Raw genomic sequence first — 17,578 nt, 5'->3', positions numbered from 1 at the left:
GAGATGTTTCATTCCAAAACACATCATGTCTCCATCGTGGGGGCACTAAAGGAAAAGTCAGGGGATCAACAAAGTCATGAAGATTCCTGTCCTCTATACAGCATGGATATCTGTTCCACATTTCATCAGAACCTGTTCTTTTTGAAGGTTTTTCCATACCGGGAGTTTGACGTGGTGGTTTGGTGCTTGACAGTAAATGCTAACAAGTAGAGAAAAGCAAGTGTTGTAAGTCAACAGACAGAAAGTGTTCCAAGACAAACAAGGACAAATAAACAGCAAGTGGAGGAAATCCAGGGCACTTTAAATGATAATAAAGAGTAAAAGAATGTGCAGATTTTTCCCTGCAGGCCACAAAATAAGATAAAACAGAGAGCACAGGGGCAGACATCCATGGTGCCATGTTGGATCTCAGGACTGTGTAAGATTTTCAGTCTGGACCATGGTGATGGCACTGCTGTTCCTAAAACCATGATGCTAGTATGCAAAGAAATGCCTCATCGTTACTAGTCTGACCCTAATGTAGAAGTTAAGAAAGTTATTTCCAAGCTTTACAAACTGGTTGGATGGATTTAAACATCCTCAGTGAGAATCTTCTGCTACTACCCAGAAAAGAGTGTTGTTGTGGGTGAGATTCATGGGGACGAGGTTCAGGTGTATCAGGTGAACTGCCTAACTTCTCTGAATCATTCTCTCTTCTCTACTTTTACTCCCTCAGGTCCTCAGCTCTGTCCGGACTGAAGGTCACCCCCTGGATTGCCGCTTCAGCCTGCTGCAGCCCTACCAGGTGCTGACCGTAGAACTACCTGCAGGACCTCCAGGATCCAGAGAAGGTTCCTGGGCCGACACCTGCACGTACGAATGTTCACGAGGACGTCTGCACCGCCTGTCCGTCACCCGCATCCCGCTCCCATCCCGCCCCATCTCCTGCTCCCGTCACCCCTCCGAGACCACGCTGCTCCTGGGCTTAAGCGACTCCTCCTTAGTCCTTTACGACCAGCGGCGGGGGGTCTCTCTCCTGGCCTCCTGCCCCGTGCCGCCCACCCTCCTCGCCTGGCACCCCGCTGGGGCTGTTGTCGTGGTGGGAGGGGGGCAGGAGGAGCTGATGTGCTTTGATGTGGGCTTGGCACCTGTGAGCGTGGCTCTGGTAGCCGAGGAGGTAGCTTCAGCTGCCACGTTAAGACTAGCTCAGCACCTGCGCTGCTCTGGAGGCCTGGCGGGACTGCAGTGGGGGAGTGGCCTGGACGGAGGCCCAGACGGGACAGATATGCTGACACTGGCCTTCCATGGGGGACCGCTAGCTGCCTTGAGATTCAGACTGGGTACGTACAATAAGTTCCACTGCAAAAACAATGACTGAAATCTCACTAACATCAAAATATACGTGAATAATTGTGCAATAGAAACCAAAATCCATCATTAGACATGCAACCACCACTTATTTCCTTCATTAATGAATCTGTTATTACTTCCATGATTGGCTCACTTCATAAGAAAAAGCCCAAAACAAGTTCCTTAATTCCAAGATGATGTCTTCAGATTGTAATCAACAGTTCAAAACCCAAGATGTTAAATTTGCAGCAACATAAATCAGAAAAAAAATAGAAAATCATCACATTTAAGAAGCAGGATGCAAATATTTGGCATCAAAATTATACAATTTGTTGTCCACAAAGCACTAGAAGCCACAAACCCACAAAAAAATGTGAGTTTTCCTTCACATGATTAGAGAAAGTTCCAACATGAAAGGTACAAAATGGTGTGTAGACATTAACCAAAAGTGAATGATGCTCAAAATGTAACCACATCTCCTGCTTATAGGTGCCCTCAAATTCAAACGAAACCTTCGCCCAGGCTTCTGAATAGAGAACAACTTACAGGCCTTCCTCACCTCCTCCTCCTCCTCCCTTCAGAGGCTCCTCCTCTGTTTTGGGTTTGACACTGTGCCTGAACCCGGCTGTGTAAATGTGGCTGCTGAGCGGGTCGTCCTGGTACCTCTTCACTGCTGAGGGAAGTTAATTTGTTGACGGGCGGGAAGGTTAGCAGGAGTCACGCTCTCAGAGGTCATTCAATAATCGCCCCGGGGCACGAGCCCCCCAGGTGCATTCTGGGATGCATTTTTCCGATAAATCGTTTACAGTGGCTGCGCAGTCCCTCGGGGCCCCCAGATAAAGTTTGCCAATCAAAATTTTTCCGAAGCAGCCACCTCACCCTCGAACGCTCGCACACACACACTCACACGTGCACACATTCGGCATCTTTAATTGTGACTTTGGAAAGAAGATGTGACAGTGGCACGCAACTCTCTGCTGAAGTTTGAAAGCAGGAGTGTGGAGGTGGAGGGAGGGAGGGAGGAAGGTAGAAGATGTGTGCGTTTGTGTGTGTTTGACAGTGTGTATTCGGCTGCCTGTGTGCACAGCGAAAGGGGAGGGTGTCTTCCAACAATAGCTTTCCTTCCTCTGATCGCCTGCCAAGGTTTTGATGAAGAAAGTCACTGCACGTCTTTTCTCCATGATAATTCTTCCCCCCACACACACGTGTGTGTATTCTTCTATTTCTGTGCTTCTATGCACGCACGCGCACACACACACACACACACACACACACACACACTCTCCAACTCATTTGTTTGTTTGCTTGCGCTCCTTCTCTGTATTGACTTGTTTCATAAGGCCCGCTACATGACAGAAGGAGTGAGTCGGGAGGCGGCGAGGAAGAAAGACTTGGCCGAGCTCCAGCTTCTCTCTTTTCCATAGGAGGCAGCTCTCCCTGGTGCCCCCCCGCCCCCACCCCCCTGCCTGCACCGAGTTATCTCATCTGGGCACACGTTGGCCGCGGCTGGGCCGGCACCGGTGCAGGCTGTGGAGGGGCAGACCGGGGAATGTGCTGCACGGCACGCAAGGAAAATAGCCTTTTTTAGCAGCGATGGGAATGTAGTGAAATATTACTGATGTTTAAGGCGTAATTATGTAACCGCTTGTGCAGCTGGTGTAGAATAAATAAAGAGAACACAAGCTGGTGCATATTTATTTGACAGTAGAAAATAAAGCACCTGGACAAGTCGTCTACTGCACGAGCTAGTTAGTCTGAATCTAATGATGCATATCAAAATGAACATGTAGTGTCATCCTGAACTTTTAAGCTGGATTCATGGTGTGGTCCAAACTGCAGCTCAGATGGTAGCGTTGGAAACCCCCTGCACCTTTCCAGCGTTTGATACGGGATGCCAGTGTCATCCATTATCTGTAACCTTGGACAGGTGAGGTGAGAGAGGAGCCGGGCATCGTGCTTCTCATTCCACTTCGTTTTTTTGGTTTTTTTCATTTGTTACTCAGCTGTTTTTGCCTGTTTTCACAAGTACAACACAATGCAGCATTATCAGTGTTTTCCAGGAGGAACTGGTAAATATTATCCCAGTTTTTGGTGAGATATCAACCAATCAGTTCAACCAAGAGGCCGTAACCTGCTGCCTAGACATTGGACATTTCTCAAAACTGATTCTAACATAATTTACTGAATGATTGACCAAATTACAACAGCTTTAACTATGTTTTTTTTTCACATTTTGGAATATTGTATTGCTCAGCTTTAGTCATGATCATGCTCTGAGTTGTGTTAATTCACTCTGCGTGTCCTCATTCGTCGCTGCTGTTTGTTCACGCCGCCGCTGATCCCGTCCCGCTCGTCGTCGTTTCGTGTCCGACACAGTGAGCTTGAGCCGAGCTGATCAAATAAGTTGGTGTGGACAGGTGTGGGAGAGAACCGACTTGTCCTTGACGCCTCAATGATCCATTGTCTCTGCTCGGCGTTAGCTTAGCGTCAACGCCCAACTCAAAGACTCCTACGCACAGCGACACACATACAGTACCCAAAAAAAACACACACACACACACACACACACGAGCCACTCAGCTGATGTATTAGCCACATTAGCCCACTCTTTAGGGGATTTGGGGGTTTGCTAATTGCCAGCTTGTCATTTTAATTGCTCGTACCACCACCAACCCCCCACCCCACCCACACACACACACACACACACACACACACACACACACAGATAGACACACAACTTCTTCAATTAATTAGACAAGAGTCAGTAGTGACTTTGCCTGCCTGCAGTCTGGCCCTACCGACAGGACTGCTGTCAGGGATCACCTACACTGTGCAGAGCTGTGCCACTAGCCATGTCCACAGTTCGTTTAGGAAACACACAGGCTTAACTACATCACCGAAGAATATTATACACCGATCGGCCACAACATTAAAACCACCTGCAGGCAGAAAAGGCTCTGATCTGATCTGGGAATGGACGTGAGATGCAGCTCCGTGGATTGGGCTTGTTCCGGCACATCTCGCAGCTGCTTGATCGGATTGAGATCTGGGGACTTTGGAGGCCACGTTAGCACTTTGGGCTCTTTGTCAAGTTCCTTAAAACACTCCTGAGTAGATTTTTGCGGCGAGGCTCGGTACATTGTCCTGCTGGGGGAAGCTGCTGCAATTTAGGAGTTGCCATGTGGGGGGTGTGATTAGTTTGCAACAGCCTGCATGTGGATGGGTTGTGTCTAGGTAGCATCCACATGAATGCTAGTTAGCAAGGTTTCCCATCAGAACAGTGCATTGTAATGAGATCGATCGATAGTCAATGTACAGGTATATCCAAAGGTTGAATTTACAGCCTGGACACGCCCATCAACATAGTCTTCAGTCATGGCAACTAGCAGTTTGAGTTTAGCATACATCAGCCCTGCCCAAAACAAGTCTGAGATTCCTCCACGTGTTGTTCTATGCATCTTTGTGTTTAAGCCACAATAGACCATAATTACCACTGGCATCCAACACCTGCACTTCCCGTATGAGCCACTCTGTAAAGTCACAAACGCTTCCTTTGCCCTTTTACTCACAGAACAAGACACCTCTACTACCGGGAAGGCCACAAAACCTCGTCCTTCCATTATTCAGCGTCCTAATCTGCTCACACGCACACGCCAACAAAAGCACCATCAGTCACCTGTGGTCAGAAGGCATAATCAGCTGTAGCGTCGCTCAGATGACCTCAGGTGTCGCAGAAGATCGCCCGCCTCCGCTACATATACTGTATATCTGAATAATATTTAGGCAAATTACTTCAAGATAAGAAGACATACGGTCTGCTCGGTGTTTTCCCAGCGTATGTAAATAGATGCTGATGAGGAGAAGCTTGTTTTTATTTTGCATTTACACACAGACGCTGACACACAAAGTGCACACCGAGGATTGAACGGACTCGGCTAATTGATTGACAAGTCAATGCCAGTCTAACTAATCTAGTGCTGCCTCGGAGTTTAAACTGATCCACTGGACACTCACTTAAGTTCAGTAAGTGCTCCGGGTTATTCTGCATGCTCAACCAAGTGCCTGAAGAGAATTCTCCTTTTTTAACATATATGAAGGAAAATATCAAGAGCTGTGGTTGCAATTTTTGAATATTTAAACATTTGTGAGACGATGAGGTCACTGCTCTATCATCCAAACCTTGACATCTGTTAGAAAAATACACCAAAAAGGCATTACAGTACAGTGAGGACAGTAAAACAGTTTAAAAAATGATAAAAGTGAAATTTTAAAAACACATAAGAGATGTTAGTGATAGGTTGTGACATGGATGGACGGACAAAACCTGAAACAATTCTACCAGATTTGTTTTAAAGTTGGATAGAAATTTAAATCTCAAATTGTCTTTTTGTTCCTCCTTTTGTTGATGAAGATGACAAAGTTCTCCTTTTTTTTTGCTGTGTATTGTTTTTGGAATAATAATAAGAAATAAAAAATTAATAAGAATAACAGAAAAGTCTAAATTAATGTTACACTGTTAAAAAAAATTAAAGTAAAAAAAAAGAAGTAAAAATCCAAACATCAGGCAGCAAAGGTGCCAGAAAAAATATGTAATAAACTGTTGAGTACTGCAAAGTTCCAAAACTACAACAACAACAACATATATAAACTAAAAGCAACGAAAAATAGTGACAAATATCTGAAATTTGGATTTTTTTAAGCAGTTTTAAACACAGCAGAACTGTCATTTTACTGTCACACTACAACAACAAGTTGCTGTTTGTGAAAATGCAGATTTTTGACGTGGACGTTATGCTCAGTTTTGGGCTGTTGGACGATTTTATGGTCAAATATTGTAAAAGAAAGAATTCCCATTTCTAAAGATACAAAAAAAAATGTCTGGGCACAGTTTTGATTTGTTTTTTTCACAATTAACATTAAAAAAATGTACTTTTTTATGTGATTTTACTGGTTGTCGTCTATCATTTAATGAACCTGAGAAAATGAGTAAAGTAACAGTACACTGTTTAAAACATTACAGGTAAAAACTGTTCTTTCATTTTTTACAGTGTAGATAATGCTCTTAGTCTTTGTAATTTACTTAATTAACTGTGTTTTACAGTGACAAAACCACACAGGAGGACCTAATATATACAGTAAATGTTTGATAATTCAGTCAAACCATACATTCAGCGCTTCATTTTGTTTTTTGCGTCCTTTTTTAAATGCATTATTATTCCATTTAATAACAAGCTCTACCCAAACCCCGACTGTATGTTGCAGGAGCTCTTACTGGGGGCCAGATGGGTCTGGGGGAGCTGCTGCAGCAGAGACTGCGCTGCGGTCAGGTCAGGGAGGCTCTGGGCGTCCTGGAGGCCATGGACTGGAGCACCACGGGGGAGGAGTGCTACCGAGGCCTGGGCTCGGTCACCAACCACCTGCTGAGGCTGGAGCTCAACGCAGACAGAGAGGGTGGGTCACATCGTTTGCAGCTAGCGTTGTATAAGCTAATTAAAATACTCGTTCTTCAGAATTCATGACTCATGTTAGCCTTAGGGGTTTGAGTCTTGCAACCAAACCTGTTGGCCTCGATTGAAGTTAGATTTTTATTTAGCGTTCATTTTCTGGTAAATGTTCTTTTTAATTGGCACTTTGTGAATTAAAGTTTAGTTTCTGGAAAACAGAATATATAACAAAAAGCTCACTAATATGCAAAAAGGCAGCAGATTTACCCGTGCTAACTACATTTTCTGTAAAAAAAATAAACAGAAAATACGCTCGGCTGAATTGTTTGTATCTGCTAAAACCTTGTGAATGCCGTTTGTATTTGTTAATTTGACTGCGTGTGCTTCTGTTGTGTCTGCAGCCCAGCTAGAGGCAGCTCTGGGTGTGTTTTATGCCCCACCTGCCCCTCTCTCTGATACAGTGATACTGGAGTACAGGGAGCCAATCAGCAAATATGCCCGCCGCTTTTTTCACCACCTCCTCAGGTAACACCACCCACCCCGTGCTGTTGACGTGGTCTTAATTTGCTGCACTGAGGGAGAAATTTGACTGTGCGCGTCCTCCAGGGGGGTCAAGGTCGGCTTTTCAGGAGCACTTCTGGAATTAAACAATATCTAAACAGTACAAGTGTTAAGACAAGTTCCTCTGTCAGGCTACAGATCTGCTGCTGGTGGTCACGTAACTCCTCACATCCACTGACTGTTTTTAAGGCATTAGCGGAACGCTCAGGGTGGAGAATCAGAATAAGAGGCACTGTCCAAAAAACGTCTTTCAGAATTTGACGTCAAATTAATGCCGCTTGTTTGCTGTTGCTATTTTAAAAAATTCTAAAAAGGAAATAGCTTTTGGATTTCATCACACTCTCTCACGTAGCGACGCAGCTTTGAGTCATTCATAAGGCGAAGCGCCACACATGCACCTGTTTAGACTGTTGTTTCTTTCTCCCTTCTGCCATGAGAGCCTTTTGAAACGCCTGTTTGACTGAAATAGACCCTGTTGTTCCCACACACTGCCGCTCGCTGCTCTCCATCCTGCAATTACCTCCCTTTTCCCTCTCTTCCTCTTTCCTCCTCTGTAGCAGAGCTGGAGCGTTGTTTGGCATCCCTCCTCCTCTCCTCTCTTATCACCTACCTGCATTCTTTTTCTCTCCATCAACATCAAATGAAGGAAGCCTCCCCCCCCTCACACTCCCTCACACCTCCTCTCTCCGCTTGTGTTTGTTTGTTTCATGTTGGCTGTAGACAGGGAAAGTTGAGGTGTTTTGTACTGGGAGATACAGCTCTCTCTCTCCCAGCTTTAATTCTGGATAATAGGAAAAGAGCTCGCTATTCTCAGTTCAATTATTGACAGTGTTGTACGCAGAAGTGTACGTCTGCGGACGGAGGAACGTGTCTGTGTGCACACCAGAGAAAGCAGGAAATAGTAGCACAGACTTATTCCTCTATCGTTTGTCATCCAAAGCATGTAGATTGATTATCATCTCCATTGTCTTTGCAGGCACCAGCGTTTTGAGAAGGCCTTCCTCCTCGCGGTAGATTTAGAAGACAGAGATCTGTTCATGGTGAGTCAGAAGAAAACATCCTGAAAAACAAAATGTGACCCAAAGGTTGCTGGTAATAAAACCCTTTAATGGCTGTTTTTAAGTCAGTTCATCTCCAAATGTATGATGTTGTGAACACAAACGACCTAACAAAATAGTTGAAAAAGTGCATTTAAATCATGAGATATTTCACAAACTGCACCATCAGTTCTTTAGATGTCATTTTAAATGGATAAAATATTTGCTAATCAGTCCACGCTTAACAAACTACACCTAACAAGAGATATCAGTTGCTGATTCTAATTTTGTTTTAGGTGGTCATTATAGATTATTTATTCTAGATTGTGGGGCCAAAAATGGCAGCTTTGCCCATCTAAAACTTAAATCTACACCTCATTAGAGTGTCCAAAAAGTCAAGGATTGCAAACAAGCAATACACATGAGCTGCATCTGTAAAACACACAACAGGTGACCACAGGCAGGTAAGGGAGGGGAGGTATGGAAACTTCTTTTATAGGCAACTGTACAAATTTCCTGGAGGTTTGCACTTACGAACACTCTGTAGGTTTTGAAGATAAGTATAACCAAGTGTATTCTTTTACTGAATATTATTTTTTTGGCATGTTTTTCTTCATTGCAGCAGTTGAAAGTGAAAATGGAAGAAGAGGGAATGATGCAGCATGAAACAAATGTGGTGCAGTTTTAATGTTTGTGTCTCAACTACTGACTCCTGAGCTCTTGTTGGAACAGTTTAATGACATCTAGCGGTTCTTACAACATTAATCAAAAAAGTCAGTGTTTCTATTTTATAGAATAGGATCACCCACATGCCTGGTGTCTCTTCTTCATATGATTTTTTTTTACTTGGTCAGATTTAAACCTGCAAAAAGTAGATGAAAACTTAGACAAGCTCACATAAACATTGACAACTTTATCCTCATAGTCGCTCAAATACTTTAAAACATCCTTCATAGGTTGTAAAAAACAAGAACTACTATTATCTTACTATTTATTATTATATTATTACTATTATATGCAGAAATGCAGCCGTGACATGGAAGGACTGAAACTTTGGTGTAGTTTGTTTATGAGCAAAGAGTCCTACATCAACCCTTTGAGTAAAGAAGAAAACAAAAAAGCATATTTAGTTTCTTACTCAGTAGTTAGATGGACTCTAGAGGGTTACATTAAACTCATTATAAGGAGCATTTATGGACGTTTACTGCAGCTTCTTTAGTGCTCAGAAACCTGTTGTAATTGTTCTGTTGCAGTCGTGTCACTCGTAGCCCGGAGCAGGTGTGATGTCGCTCTGGGCCTCCATCTTTTCACAACCTCCACGGCCTCGCCTCGGCCTTCTCCACTCCTCTCATCTTTCCTCCACTCTACGCTGAAATGCTCCTCTATGTGTCCGACCCCCTTTTTTTCTTTTTTTTTTTTCATGGGGCCCCCTTTGGCTCCATGCTTCACCAACACCCCAGACATTAATACAGACCCGGATACACACACACACACACACACACTCCTACTGGTCCCTCAATCACACTGATAGCACTGGTTCCAATTCCCTCCCCACTAAGTAGTGCTGCTGGGAAGCCGAATTGAAAAGGTGGAGTCGAGCCTGTGAACCTTGAAAGAGTGCAAAGGAAGGAGGAGGAGGGGGAGCAGCGAGGAGAGGAGGGGGTAGGTGGTGTAGATGGAAAGCTAAATGATAAATGCAAAAGAAAAAAGAAAAGGTGGGGGAGAGGAAAAACAAAGTCCTGCCCTGTCACGATGGAAGTCAAATGTTGCTCAGAGCAGGATCTGAATCAGCTCTGATGGGTGGAGTCGGCTACGTCAGGAGCCACAAGAACGAACCAGCTACAGTCATTATTCCCATAGTGCTACGTATGAGCCACATGTATTAGGGGTCAGTCAGGATGGCCTTCTCAGACTGATGATTAGTAACCAAGGAGACCAATAAGTGATGTTTGGAACTCCAACACAAAACTTTGTTGAAATGCTTTTGTTTATTTATTTTTTATTTATGCTTAATTATAGAAACTTCTCAGCATTTCTCTTTCAGTGTCATTACTCGTGATGTGTAATTAATCAGATGGTGCTGTAGGTGGGACATTACTTTAGATCTGCATCAGAGCATGAGTAGTCCATATGGGTTATTCCATATCGAATCATCAGGGGCCTTCTGTTCAGTCATCTCTGATTTGTTTAAAACGTTTTTACTATAAACTAATAGTATCTGTGAAATTTAAGCTTGACATATCAATTACTTTCTGAGATTTTTATTTTATTTTACTTGCTCATTGCACAGTGAATTTAAGGCTGTTTAAAGATTACAGATAAAAGTTTTTTCTCTTCATGTCATTGATCCAGAATCTACAAAACTGGATAAATAGATCAATACATTTCTGATTCTAGGTGAAAAAACTGAAACAGTCGTGATAAGTTTCATATTTAAGCTCACGTTAACAAAATAATAAATAACGCAGAAGTCAACTAGTGAACCATATGTAGCTGCGTGTTACAATAATACAAACCAACACATGTAGAAGACTTTATGATTTGAAAGACACGGTCGCAAAAGTGGGACAAAAGTTATTTTTGTTGAACTTTAACAGCTGATTGAGCAAGTATGACAGGTTACACCACAGCAATAAGATTATCACTGGATAGGGGGATCCATGTAGTCAAATGTGTCTCCAAATATATCTAACAAAACGTTATTTTAATAAGAGTATATTTTTCATTTTTGAGTTTAATCTACTTGTCCAATTTAGCAGATTCTGTATTTGATATATATAAAGCGAACATTTCTCTGATATCTTTATAAACATCTTTATCTTAAGCTAGATAAACTCAAAAAATGTGATGATTTGATGTGGAATGACATTTTTAAATTAACGTATTTATTAGGAATATTTTTTGTTGTTGTTGTTTTTAAAATAGCAATACCTATTATCGGAAAAATGCTGAAAGTTTGATCTGATAACTAGTCAGGACCAATAACCAGTCAGCCCCTAACATGTGCTATACTTTGAAAATCCTCCTGCAATGTGCTGACCTAAACACCCAAACATTTTTTATTCATGAAGCATTTTTTTCTGAAACAATAAAATTTGTTTTCAGTAACACTTTTTTCATGCAAGTCGATGACCACAAGAAAGACATTAAAATCTAAAATCAAACCAATTTATGTAGATTTACAACTTTTAACCGCTGTCATAATTATTTGAAGATACTTTTGTGTGAGACACAACAGGCACATTAGACTAACAATCACCAGACTGATGATTGGTGTGATTATTCAGTCGCAGTTTTACACTTAAAAAAAAAGCAGGTTCAGTCACAGGAATGATTCAGACCGCTGGAACTTAGAGAACGTGACCCTTTGACTCCAGATTGTGTGATGTTATCCAGCAGTGGTACGTCACCGTCCAGTGGCTCCTGGAGCTACACGACCACAACGACGAAACATCTCCAATTATGGAGCCGCTTCACTCGTCCATTTCACTTGTTTGAGAACTCCAGAGTTTGTCTCTGATGCGACACCTGACCAGTCAGAAGCTTTTTTTTATTGCTTGTTTTAAATCAAACGTGCAGAGTTGATATTTGCACACATTTAATCAATCATTTGACTTTTACTTTTTATACAAACGAGCTCAAGAGGCAGAAGTAGCACCTGGTTCAGATAACCGCCGACGCTCGTCATCTCAGATCTGTAACCAAGTTAATTCTCAGCCACAACGAGCTTTTTCAAGCGTTTTCTTGCCTCAGCGACCAAGAGAGCAGCAACTCCTCGTCTCCTGAAAAGAGGCGAAACGGAGAGAGAAGGGAAGGGAATAGAGGACGTTGACATCTCACCCCTGGCTCTGTCCTCCGGTCTAATTAGGTTGTGTTGTTGCTTTAACCCGCTGGTCGGCTGATTGAGTTGAGGTGGAGGGGGTTAATGAGGGCGACCCCCGCCTTCTCTTCAACTCTTTCTAACTTCCAAACAGAACTCAATAACGCACCGTCGACTAGATAAAATGCACGCACACACACAGATAACACGCACGCCCTCACCTCTTTTAGCAGCGCTCAGCATGATGCACCCCCTCCTCTATCAGCGCACCCCCGGCAGGCCCCATTGTTTCCCAGCTAACAATAGAGGCCCTCCAAGCCTTTTTTTTTTTTTTTTTTCTCCCCACAAAAAGAGAAACCTTTTGTTAAAATGAAACACTTTAGTGTCGGGCTAAATTGAGGGGGAGGAGGACTTGGTGGCGGGGGGGTGTTTTGGCGGAGGTGGAGGTTGGTGGGGGTGAATGTAGAGTTAGTTAGCAGAGGGTTACTGCATTTTTTTCCCCCCCATAATTGTTCTGTAGCTCCCTAATTAGCCTTTGATAATGAGTTGATAATGCAACCAATTAGGTCATTCGTCAGCCAAGTCAAGCCAACAACAAGTTTTTTTTTTTTCTTCACCTCCCTCCTCCCCCTTTTTTCCCTCTTCTTCTTCTTCTTCTTCCTCCTCTTCCTGGGTCTTTGGTTCTTGATGTAGCTTGTTAATTAAATCAAATTGTGTGATAGCCGAATCTGATGCCGACTCTTTTGTTCCCCAATGAGGGCTTGTACTGTTTCTTGTTAGATACGCTTAGCAGTAAGGCGAGCGGCGTCTGCTGGGTTCAGCCCCTATCTTCCTCTCCTATCTGACGCCGGGTTTTGGCGTTGCTGCAGGAGGAGGAGGAGGAGGAGGAGGAGGTATGGCACGTCTTTGGCAATAAGCTCATTGTTGTCGCTCAGATGAGTAATTAGCGCTATTAAAACGCTAAGTCCTTAACACCTATCTGATAGAAGTCAAACACAAGACTCCTGGATAACAAGTGTGTGAGAAACAAGCGCGCTCATGTCCAGGGATTACGCCTATACGCATTTGTGAACATTGCACTTTTGTTGTGCCCGTGTGAAATCTTTTTTTCAATCTCCTTGTCAGCATTTGATCTGAATGTATGTTTATCACTGGAAAAATGCACCTTAAAACTATTTACTAGCCACAAGAACTCAAAGTGCAGTTTATTGTTTAGCTTGAATGTTGGAGTTTATTGTTAGCTCTCAGTTAAACAGCTGACCTTTATTTAAAACTGCAATATACCCAGTTAGGTATGTTTTTAAAGTACTGCATTGTCCATGTTTCCCTTCTGAGTTTGCTTGTACAAAATAAAGCTTTGAAAGGGGTTCAGTAAATATAGTAATAACAGATAAACATGCAGAGATGTGATAAGAAATCTGGACTGTTTTGTAGTTTCTATCACTCCAATGTTCCCGTTTCTCTCTGCAGCCAAACCTCTCCTCACCAAATTCAACAAGTTGTTTCTCATTCTCTGGGAAGTGCATTGTTTGAAATGTGGCATATATACACCAAAGTCACCAACAATAATCAGAACACTTGGACTGTGTCAGAAAAAACACTGAATAATTAAGCATTACAGTCTGCAAATGTCTTTCCCAGGATTACATGCACTAAAGGTCTTTCATTCTGTGTGCATGGCCTGCATCCATAAGACACTGAGATTATACTTTTATCCCTCTGTAATAATCTTTTGTGTGCAGTTAATGCTTTAAAAAAAAAAAAAAAAAACAGTCCACACTGTATGTTCACATACGTGTTTCCCATCGGTCCTGTTTGACAGGAATATCCACAGCCGCCACGTCAGACTGCAAACATACAGGCACCGTCTGTTAATGTGCTGTAAGCGCTGCTGTGCCAGTTAACCTAATCCCTCATTTATTTGGAGGTAACCCAAATATCAGTCAATATCGGGCTCTTAGCGTCCACCACCTCCCTCCCCTCTACTCCCCAAAAATGGCCCACTAAAACGCCCCTCTTTATCAGCGCGGTTAGCTGGCTCGCTGCAACCCCTAAAGCTCTTATATAAATAAGATTAGTGTCGCGTTTGAGCGTCAGGGAATAAGAGGTGTAATATCTGATGGTTTTATATGCAGTATTATTGTTATCCCTTCTTAGTCGGGTTGATACTCCTCTCTCTCTCTCTCTCTCTCTCCCTAGCTCCCAGTTTGTCTCTCTCTCGTTTCACATTTGTTCAGTCGTGTATTCTTTCTCTTGGTCTCTTTCTCCAGATTCAGACAGTATTATGAGGAGCTAAGCTGGAATAAAACGCCCCGGCATCAAATGTTCATATTGTTCTGTTCTGTCTGTCATACAATCTCTCTCTCTCAGTGTCTCCCTCTCTCTCCTCCTTGTAGTGAATTTTGCCTTCCTCAGGTCTTTTATGTCTTGTTCTGTCTCCCTCCGTCTGTACTCTTCTTTCTTTTCCTTCCTCACTCGCTCTCCTCATTATCATTTCACTGTACTGCCTCCTCTCCTCCTCGCCTGTTTAATCTTGCGCTGCTCTGTTTGTTATCAATTAAGAAGCCTCACTCATATCTAATTGAGGGGCCATGTCCTCGTTCACAGGGGCTGAATTAGCCACCTCAGTCCTGGGAGCCGATTTAGGTTCTTTTGAGGCCATTTTGTTGTCGGCCATTTTCACATTTCCTCCTAACTCTTCGCCACAGAGGGCAGGCACCACACTATAATTACCCAATCTGTTCCCATTCATACTCCTCAATTTCAGCACCTCTCTCTCTCATTCTCCTTTACTCTCCCTCTCTGTCTGCCTCAATCCCTCCCTGCTTCCCACCTCTTTTGGAAATCAGCACCCCCCTCTTTTTTTTCCTCTGGGGGTACAAAAGCTGGGTTACAATATGGGGGTATTAGGGCCGGGTGCAGACTCAGCTGGGGGCTGGCTTTAGCCAGCTGAGGGTTATCCATGGCGAGCCCTGAGTCACGGCAGTGATGTCCTGTGATGTCGCTGAGGCGGAAGACTTTCCTTAACACGCTGTACCCTTTGATGGGCCCTCAGGCCCTGCAATCAGCCCGGGGAAACCCTGCGACCCTGAGAAGCCCCTCGTTGGGCTGCAGGATGAGGGTTTGATTCATTCATGATACAATCAATTTAAGAGGTCGAGAAATTTTGCAATTCTAACGAAGCATGCTTTGGATTTTTCTCAGCACACATCTACTAATGCCAGTATTAGATTAGATTCAACTTTATTGTCACAACACACGTATCGTAGCAACACAAGGCTGCATCCAACCTGAAATGCAGAAGAGCAGCAAAGTGCATCATGAACAGTCTGAGTATACAGAGTATGGACTGAGTGATATAAACACACTAAGTCTATAAAGAGAATCGCTGTAGATATATAACAATATAAAGCTGGATAAATGTACTGTCCAGTCAGGAGATAATGGCCGTATGAACAGTATGGACAGTATGTGATAAATGCAACGTACACATATAAACATGCATATTTGGTTCTTTCAGCACCATCCTGCTTCACACATTCACACCAACCTGCCTGGTTCTGTCACAGACTTCACTGATGGGCTCCACTGCAGCAGCTAAAGCAACACAGCATTCAAAATCTTTTTACGAGACACTTTATTACACTGGGGGCACAAAAGAGCAAACCAGACCCTTCACGTTTACCATTAAGACAAAAATGCACGTCTATCGATGGTCATTGATTCAGCATAGTCTGGATTTTATCCTGAATTCATTCAACATATAGTTTCCTTCCAGCATGTGCTCTTGTTGTTTTAAGTTAATTTTATTGAGCAAAGCTGTGCCACGTCCGTAACCGTCTGCTACCTACTGGCTAAATGCTGATCGTTGTGCTGCTTTTGCTTTGAATGTGTTTATTTAAGAAGTTTAAGAACACACAGGAAAATTCAGAGAGCATTCTCATCAATTTGACAAAACAAAATGAGAAAACACGACCCAACACGATGCTCTGGGGATCACTGATAATAACGTCCTTTAATGCTTTGAAGCTGTTCTTCTACCATTGACAATCGTAGGGAAAATATTTCCATTAACAAAACAAAATTTGTTCATACTTGTTTGTGTTTTTCAGCAATTTAAATAGAAGACGAGCTGATCGAGTGTTCAGCACCTTAAAACAGGAGCAGATGTCTGATGTTATTAATGAGTATACGGCCGCCGAGAGCCTTAAATCAGCCACCCTCAGACATCATTTAACCATAATATCTGTCTTTATGGCCGTGTGAGACTCAAACAGAGAGACACAGAGGATACACGCTGTTTCCAATATTGTTGCAGGCTGATATAGTAATATGCTCGGCTGGATATGTTTCTCCGTAAAGAGAGAATACCAGCGTTTCTGAAAGGTGAACAGTCCCTCGTCTCCTCTCCCACTTTTGAAATGCGACAGATAACATCCTCCTTAGTTCAAAAACCAGAGAGATGTGTGTGTGTGTGTGTGTGTGTGTGTTAGTGAGTGTGGATAGGTGGGTGGGGGGTTTGCGGGGCGAAAGCAGGCTGATTTCAAAGTTTTTTGAGGAACCGGCATTTCATCCAAACCGGTGCTCTTTCTGATGTCGGGCTTCAAACGGCTCATTTTTTTTTCTTTCTGTCATTTCATCTGTTTCTTCCTTCTCCCGCCAAAATACCGCCCCCCACCCCTCAAAAAAAAAAAAAAAAAGCCCTATTGTCATCTGAGCCTAGATTCATTTTAGATTAACGTTCATGTTTCTTTCTTTCTTGCATTACCTTCAAAGGACCTCCATTATGTTGCCGGTGATAAGGGCGAGGTGGTGCTAGCGGATGTGGCCAAGAGGAAAGCTAATGAAATCGAGGCCCAGGCCGTCGCAGGCAACGGTAAGAAAATAATCATCGCGTCTAACCAGAAAGACGACTCGTTATTTCTCCTCACATCTGAAACGCGAGGTGGATGCTCGATAACCTCCGTAACTCGCCCACCGTGACACACTCTCCTCACATCTGACGCCAGGTATTTTCTCAGGCTCTAACCCTCGTTTAATAGCAGCAGGTAGGATTCCATCAGATCGCGGGTGATGTTGATGTAAAACTAACGTGTTGTCTTTTAATCGAGTAAAGGTGAGACACAGCGGCGGATTTTTATCGTACGTTTCCAAGATTAAATTAAAAAAGCAACATCGACCTTTATGTGATCACGACTAACACAGAATCTACACTTTCATTGTGGAAAATTACAGTTTTCCTGCATGTAGGTGGTTCTTAGATGAAGTTTTTTTTCACCAAATTGAGTAAAAACTGGGGGGAAAAAAAGAGTCTTCAATGAAACACTGACTTTTATTTTGCACGGCGACTAAAACCAGCAAAGGCCCAGTTTTCTCTTTTTTTTTTT

General features: G+C 43.1%; 1 protein-coding gene across 1 annotated transcript in view; it reads left to right on the top strand.

Moving 5' to 3' along the window:
* LOC103375228 (WD repeat-containing and planar cell polarity effector protein fritz homolog) overlaps positions 1-17,174 on the top strand; it is a gene marked incomplete at its 5' end in the record, with an annotated part of 28,947 nt that extends 11,773 nt beyond the window's left edge. Inside the window, 5 exons of the mRNA XM_008305445.1 lie at positions 716-1,319; positions 6,592-6,780; positions 7,175-7,298; positions 8,311-8,374; positions 16,968-17,174. Of these exons, the coding sequence (XP_008303667.1) occupies positions 716-1,319; positions 6,592-6,780; positions 7,175-7,298; positions 8,311-8,374; positions 16,968-17,174 (1,188 nt within the window). The remainder of the gene's footprint in view (positions 1-715; positions 1,320-6,591; positions 6,781-7,174; positions 7,299-8,310; positions 8,375-16,967) is intronic.
* Positions 17,175-17,578: the final 404 nt, after the last annotated feature.

The sequence above is a fragment of the Stegastes partitus genome, unplaced genomic scaffold, assembly GCF_000690725.1.
Source record: "Stegastes partitus isolate 25-593 unplaced genomic scaffold, Stegastes_partitus-1.0.2 Scaffold2509, whole genome shotgun sequence".
NCBI classification, from domain to species: Eukaryota; Metazoa; Chordata; class Actinopteri; family Pomacentridae; genus Stegastes; species Stegastes partitus.
Note: the sequence above shows the minus strand (reverse complement) of the source record. Positions and strands in the feature narration are given on the sequence as shown.